A 7,591-nucleotide genomic window follows, 5' to 3' on the forward strand; every position below is an offset into this window, starting at 1 on the left:
CAACAGGAAGAGGGGAGAAGAAAGAAAAAAGGAGAAACAAACACGTTCACCAGACATCATGCCTGCGACGGTCACGACGCAAGATACGGACGATCTGCAGGGCACCGCTGCGTTCTATACGCAGGCACGACAATACGCACTAGTGCGATAATACGATCTGCCTTGCCACTAGGGCGATGGTGAATGTTATAGCCATTATAACACGGTCATGGCTCGTCCTACTCTGCTGTCTGTGTATGCAGCCTTGTGCGCTTCTGGGTTGGGTGTATGCTTCCCTGGTGACTTTGTCAGCTCTACGGGTATGGGAGGGTGAGTGAAGGTGAGGGGGGTATAGCAAGCTTTGTCATTGCCTAGGACTTTATACTGGAAACACTCTCGTATATACAAAGAGGATTGCTTTTAGGTACTGGAACAGAGAATGTTGGTCGGGTTGTTCTGCTAGTTGGAATGAAGCTTTGGCTAATATTTTAGCTCTTACAGAAGTATCAATGACGAGTAGAGGAGCTGGCTATAAGATGCATGGCAAAAGCTATCTGCGCGTCTGGTACACCTATCTTTGACCAAGGTCTCGGACTATTTCACGACGGACGCGTTGTATCGAACTCGAGGCTTCAGCAATGTTAGAAAGATAAAACTCACCTAGGGCGATGCTTCTCACAGCAGGATTCAGTATTTCTTTAGTCCAGAGTATGTATGATTTTGTGAAGTTGGAAATATGTAGTCTATGTGGTATCCACGCTATACGCGACCGATCATTCGTAATGGCTACCTCCATCGACATCTCGACTCCATATTTACAGGTTCCCCCGGAGAACTACGACCTCAAATCTCGTCAACCATGACCTATGTGCAGTTTGCTGTCCAGACGGCAATGATGTCCTTCAGCCAGCCCACGAGACTCTTTACGTCAGCCTGTTTGCATGCCAGCCTGCAGCTAGCCAGTCCAGCATAACTCATCACGAAAACAGAAGCAGTAGTCATCCGTCACATTGCCGTAACCCTCCATCTTTCTCCTCCCCAGCGGAGAAGGGGCGAGAAGGACAAATGCTTCCAGCCCACGGACAAGCCAGCAGCTCGGGACGAAGACGGGGGGTGGAGGCGATCAAGCGCCCAGAGCGAAGAAGTGTGTCTCATTGCAGGGCCTCCTTTACTTCTCTATCTCACCCGCTCTTAGCAGAATGAGCCTCAGGCCCGAACAACCTAAGTCTTCTTGGACGAACCGCCAGGCGTGGTGCCACCACGACGCTTATACTTGCGTGGATCTGTGTTTCGCACAGCGTTAGCGGAGAATCTCACAAGAGGGGCATATGAAATCCGAGGAATCGAAGAGGGAGATCGCGCAACGTACCTTTCCTACTCATCAGGGTCTTATTCCGGGTGCCTTTCCCGCCTTCCCAGAAGCCACTTCCGGCTTTACCGATCAGGACGGCGCGGCAGATCCCACAGTTCTCGGGGCGGTAGATTTGTTCCCGGGAACAGAAGCCACTGTATCATATGACAAATCAGTTTCGAGGTTTTTATCGTGCGGACACCCTGAGTCGATGGTTGCTTACCAGATCATGCGGTTTGCATGTTCATTGGGGTGGTCAGTGGCCGCATCGTGGCATCTGTGGAATCGATTAGTATGTGTATGGGATGGCGGGGTGGGTTTGAGGGTTGTGGTCATACTTGTCGCACGGAAAGACCTTGGCGCAGCAGCTGAATCTGTAGGGCGGAGGATGTTAGCATAGGTAAACTATTTCGTTTCTTTGTGTGGGCTCTAAGCGATGGCGTACCTGAACCAGCGATAGCTTTTCCCGTAATGCGAGCACCGGCCGCGACGGGGCAGTTCTTGGCCGGCGACGATGCCGAGGACCTCCTTGGGCTGATATCATATCAGTATGCGCTTGATCGCGAGTAGATCTGGATTGTGAATCATACCTTCTTTCGGGGAGGGGGACGATCACGAGAAGAGACTGTATTGAACGCGTAAGGGGTTGATCCTAGATGCGAGACTTGGAATACTTACATGCTGCAGACCCGACTTTGAGGAACTTCACCTCCGGGACCTTGAGAACTGGTGCAGATAAGTATAATGAATGATCAATGGCCTTGGCAAGAATAGACGTACCCATTTTGCGATGGCACTGGCGGCAGTTAGCCATTGCGCTTTCGCCACGAACCGCCACAATTCCAGGGCTCGGAAATGGCGTCGAGCATTCCGCACACGTGGGTATAAAGCTACTGCAGCGGTTGTTAGTGCACAATCTACTATAACAGAGGCCATGACAGAGGGAGCACTCCGTTCAAAGCAGAGTATCTGCTTACCTAGGGAGAAGATCGACTACAGTGCATCCATCCAAGTCCAGATAGCCAGCTCGAGTCGCGGTGGGATGCATCAATTGACGACGGAATCCTACAGATCAAAATGAGAATGCTTGGAGCTAAGGCGTTGAGTACTGGAGCGGATCGTCTTACCCATGCTCATCGTGTTCGCACACTTCTTGCATGTCTCCACTTTGAGAGACAGCTCGTCATTTTTGTCTTTGATCTGAGGAATATTTCTCACATCCATCGTCTCCTTGCATCGATCGCATTTAATTGAGATATAAAGACCGACGAGCTCCAGAAGCTCAATCCCGTAGAGTTCCAGGAATGGGAAGGAGAGAGCAACGCCGCGTTCAACATTGGTAGGCTCGGGAAGATCGGGAACAGGAGCGCCTCCATCTTCGTCGTCTTCCGTGGGTTCCTCGTCAGACTCGGTGAAATCCGTCTCCTCAGAAGCACTACTGTCACCACCCACGTTCCATTCCGGAGGTCGGGGCACAACATGGACATGGGGTTTGTCCGTCGCCACGGATTCTGGAACCGGCGGACCTGTTGCAGCTGCCTCTAATGGCTTAGAATCTGAAATCTCGGATATTGCAACTGGAGCGGGAGCGCTTTCCACTGGCGTCTTGGAAAAATTAAGCATATTGCTGGTGAGATAATTGACCTGCGACATCAGATTCAGGTTTAAGTTGTTTTGAACCCACTTGCCGAAGCCTGCTTCGACAGCTCGAGCCTCTGGGCCTTCCATACTGTTCAGTTCAATCGCGCTGGGCTCAAGCGGGTACAATAGAGGCACCTGCAATTTGACAGCCTTCACAGACCGGAGGGGCACAGGTAGCCGATCGATTTTGGCCGGTTGAATAGGGATGAGAAAAGAGAGACCGTCACTGAGCTTCTGGAAAGAGGACAATCTACCCAGTCGAGCCTCTAATTGTTTCGTCTCCGCTGCTCGTCGCTTTTCCGCCTGGGCCTTCTCAGCCGCGGTGTAAGTCGGAAGCGGGGCAGGTTTGGGGGTCGACAGCACTTGGGTCCGAGGCTGAGAGGTTGACGAAGACACAGCGAGCGACTCCATATCTCGTGACAGCTTCTGGACCACCGCTGACTGTGGTTTGCTTGCTGTTGTGTTGGGCACAAACTTGAGCGTAGGTCCCCGGTCCAAAGTCGTCAGCAAGCGCTCCAGATGTCGGTCTAGAGTGTTCATGTAGCTGAGCAGCGTCCCACGGCTGCCGCTTCTGACGGTGCTGTCGACAATGTCATCGAAGCCTCTAGCAACATTCTCTTGGAATGCGCTTCCCATTTCGGGATTGGCGACTCTGATCGTGGGACGTCCTTGAGTCGGGTAAGTTCGAGGGACGTGTAGAATGCACTGTAGCTTATCCATTTCGAAGGGGAAGTCGGGATCAGAGGGGGTAAGCCCGAAAATCGCCGTGGTTCCGGCGTCATCACTGCTTTCCTGTGGGCGAAAGCGACGCCGTAACTGATTAAGCTGGAATTCTCTGGGATTCGATGCTTCTGCTTTTGAGATGGGTCGGTGGGGTGAGCCAGAGGTGGCAGTGCCAGAGCTCCCGGACTGCGTGGTGCTCATGGTTGCTCTTCGATATAGACAGATCTTGATCAAATGCCCGGGACAATCTGAGTCTTGGATGGCAAATAGATGTGCTAGAAGTATGTACAATGACCAAGTGTATACAGAATGTGATGTAGATATAAGTTATGGCCAGGGCGGCGATCAAGCTCCGCCGAAGCTAGTCTCGAATGGGACGGGCACAGCGTCATCATCATGATTACTACTGATTACTCATTCTGATCACCTCCATGACTCACCTGCTTGCCACAGTGTGAGTGCAGTGAATCTCGAGCAGGTGTCTGAGTGTCTGTCTCACTCGACAAGCTAGTCTTGCAGTACCCAGCCCTTTCTTTGGCATAAGTTTTGTGTACTCAATAATAAGGTAGTTAATCAGTGTGGTGCGTTAATGCTGGTTGCTGCCTCAGGCATTAATTTTGGCCAGAACCCCGCTCTGGTGGGTCGACCAATGGCAGGGAGGCGTATTCAATACGATTGACTTGCTTCGAGAATGGCCCAAACGGGCAAGTGTGGAGATTTCCAGTGCATCCACCGAGTCCAGGCAGTTCCCCTCAAAGCACTCTTTTTGCTCCTTGCCTGAGGTTCAAGCATGGTTCGATGTTTTACAGCATTATTATTATTGTTCCAGTTCACAGTCCAAGTGGTCTGACTCGGCTCTGGGTCCATGTTCATGCCGAGCTCTTTTTTCCCTGACTGACCAGTGAATGGTCGGTCAATCAATATCCAGGGGCTCTGCTGGTCCTGGTGCCTGGCAGTCCTGGCTAATAAGATAACACGGAGAGCTCTGCGCAGTGGGTAATCTGGAGACGCTGGAAATCTGCCTGGCCTTTCTTTCCTCTCTTATCTCCATTTCTCCAGTTCACTCTTTCTTTCGTCCAGATAATGAATCCTTCCCTCTTGTAACCATCTCTGCTCTGTGTTTGAATCCACTCATCTCTGAGCACTCCACCGGCATGACATCCTTTGCTGTCGCCAGCGCCTATGCGGCCGCAGGATTCGTGATCATCGTTGCGCTGAATGTCTTGCGCCAATTGCTATTTCGGAACAAGAATGAGCCCCCCGTCGTCTTCCACTGGATTCCATTTTTGGGGAATACCATCACCTATGGCATGGACCCCTACGCCTTCTTCTTCTCCAACCGAGAAAAGGTCAGTGCCTCCGCAGCCACAATTTACTGGACTTGTACGAGCTGACTCCACGGTGATGTAAACAGTACGGCGATATCTTCACATTCGTGCTGCTGGGACAAAAGACCACGGTGTATCTAGGTATTCAAGGCAACGAATTCATCCTCAATGCGAAACTCAAGGACGCGAACGCCGAGGAGGTGTATTCCCCCCTGACCACCCCGGTCTTCGGAGCCGATGTGGTGTACGACTGCCCCAACTCCAAGCTCATGGAACAGAAGAAATTCGTCAAGTACGGTCTCACGCAAACCGCGCTCGAATCGCACGTGCAATTGATTGAGCAGGAGACGCTGGACTTCCTGCGCACCTCGCCCTGGTTCCAGGGAAGCTCCGGGGTGTTCGACGTTCCCGCCGCCATGTCCGAGCTCACGATCTACACCGCAGCGCGCGCCCTGCAAGGGGAGGAGGTCCGCAGCAAACTGACCTCCGAATTCGCCGACCTCTACCATGACCTCGAAAAGGGCTTTAGTCCAATCAACTTCATGCTGCCGTGGGCGCCGTTGCCGCACAACCGCCAGCGGGACGTGGCGCATGCCCGCATGCGCGAGATCTACACGGAGATCCTGGACCAACGCCGCAAGAACCCTGATGAGGAGAAATCCGACATGATGTGGAACCTGATGCACTGCACGTACAAGAACGGACAGCCGGTGCCGGACCATGAGATCGCGCATATCATGATCACCCTGCTCCTGGCGGGCCAGCACTCGAGTGCCTCCATCAGCGCTTGGATATTGCTTCGCTTGGCCTCCGAACCTCATTACCTCGATGACCTCTACCAGGAACAAGTCTCCAACCTCCGCCGCGAAGCGGACGGAACCTTCGCCCCGCTGCAGTATGAGGACATCGACAAGCTGCCCTTGCACAAGAGTGTCATCAAGGAAACCCTCCGCCTCCACTCGTCCATCCATTCCATCATGCGTAAGGTCAAGTGCGACATGCCAGTGCCCGGTACCAACTTGGTCGTGCCCACCGGCCATGTGCTGCTGGCCTCACCCGGTGTCACCGCTCAGAGCGACGAGTTCTTCCCCAATGCGAGCAAGTGGGATCCGCACCGCTGGGACGACCAGGTGGAGAAGGAGGAAGACGGCGGCGAGATGGTTGACTACGGCTACGGCGCCGTCTCCAAGGGCACCGCCAGTCCCTACCTCCCCTTCGGAGCTGGCCGTCACCGCTGCATTGGCGAGAAGTTTGCCTACCTCAACCTGACCACCATCGTTGCGACCTTTGTGCGCCATCTGCGGGTCTACAACCTGGAGGGCAAGAAGGGAGTTCCAGGAACCGACTACTCGACCATGTTCTCAGGTCCGCTGAAGCCAGCCATGGTGCACTGGGAACGTCGGTCCGAGAAGGCAATCTAAACGATTTCCCCTGCTCTTTCCCTATCCCTCTCGCTTTCTTGAGGACACTTCGGGCATAAGAGAGTTCTCGTGTGTCTGACCTGACGGATTGATGACGCCTCTTTCTTTTTTCTTTCTTCGCGGCTGTTCTTTTCAACTCCGCCCACTACATCATTTACCATTTTTAATTCGGATCAACGCCTTCAATGTACCATAAGAAAACCACCTTACATTAGCAATGGGGACCAGCCCCGTTACAACGAACAAATGTCATCCTAAGAAGTACCAGCTACGCAAAGTCCTTATACCCATAAAGTCTTTACCCCAACCCATCCTCACGAACCAACCTCCCATGACCCCTACACAACCCTTACATCCACACCCCAAACAAGGTAGATAAAAAGGCTAAGAGATACACCGCCGCACACCAGAGCAAAAGCACTGACCGAAGTAAAGAAACACCACAAATGTTGAACGTCTCTCCTTCCCCCCTTCCTCTCCTACGGAACCACAAACCCTCGTCGCACCTGTCCGACATCATCGCCCAATAATGCCGACCAGAGTAGCAAGTCCCTCCACTCCCTGTCCGTCCTTCCATCGGCGTCGAAGACGAGAATAGTACTAGTACTAGTAATCATACTGTACAGGCTGAGGTTACAAAAGGGAGAGAGATAATAGCCACCGCACACGCGGTAGGGGCAAGGCAGGCAGACAGACAGTCAACCAGCAGTCCGCTGGCATCAGAGATTCGAAGCAACAGGTAACAATTGCATACAATCAACAGAATAAGCACGCTCGCTAGCTCGCCCGTAAGGTAAAGCGAGCGAGCCAGCGAGCGCAAGCATTAGACATTAACTTCGTTCCGACGATATTATCGGCATCTTGTCTCCCTCTATAGCTCCAGAGCCAATGCTCTGCATTCATGAACATGATGTCCACAAAGCTCAGATGATACAAGAAGACCTTTTGCTCTGTTTGATTACTTTCTGGTGGGAGGTGGAGGTGGCATGATCTGTGGATGTCACAGAATCCCGGCGCCCCTCTGCGGCCATCCAGTCAGGGGTTATTTACCATCGTCAACTAACATCTTCATCTACTTACGGAGTACATCCATCTCTACTACTGCGTATAAAGAAATGCCGAACACATAACGCCGTACGTCCAGCCCC

The 7,591-nt window shown here is 52.6% G+C and overlaps 2 protein-coding genes across 2 annotated transcripts; one reads left to right on the top strand and one right to left on the bottom strand.

Annotated features, from left to right (window-relative positions):
• Positions 1 to 1,200: 1,200 nt before the first annotated feature.
• Positions 1,201 to 3,895, bottom strand: BO72DRAFT_462437 (uncharacterized protein; the record flags this gene model as incomplete). The annotated part of the gene is made up of 10 exons (XM_040946561.1): positions 1,201 to 1,262; positions 1,349 to 1,485; positions 1,554 to 1,607; positions 1,669 to 1,704; positions 1,776 to 1,864; positions 1,921 to 1,955; positions 2,009 to 2,056; positions 2,111 to 2,223; positions 2,308 to 2,395; positions 2,458 to 3,895. The coding sequence occupies 10 exons, from the start codon at positions 3,893 to 3,895 to the stop codon at positions 1,201 to 1,203; spliced, it is 2,100 nt and encodes a 699-aa protein (XP_040797136.1).
• An 813-nt stretch (positions 3,896 to 4,708) lies between these two features.
• Positions 4,709 to 6,618, top strand: BO72DRAFT_250943 (cytochrome P450). The gene is made up of 2 exons (XM_040940030.1): positions 4,709 to 5,043; positions 5,109 to 6,618. The coding sequence occupies exons 1-2, from the start codon at positions 4,849 to 4,851 to the stop codon at positions 6,441 to 6,443; spliced, it is 1,530 nt and encodes a 509-aa protein (XP_040797137.1). The 5' UTR covers positions 4,709 to 4,848; the 3' UTR covers positions 6,444 to 6,618.
• The last annotated feature ends 973 nt before the right edge of the window (positions 6,619 to 7,591 follow it).

The sequence above is a fragment of the Aspergillus fijiensis genome, assembly GCF_003184825.1.
Source record: "Aspergillus fijiensis CBS 313.89 unplaced genomic scaffold BO72scaffold_64, whole genome shotgun sequence".
Lineage (NCBI taxonomy): Eukaryota > Fungi > Ascomycota > Eurotiomycetes > Eurotiales > Aspergillaceae > Aspergillus > Aspergillus fijiensis.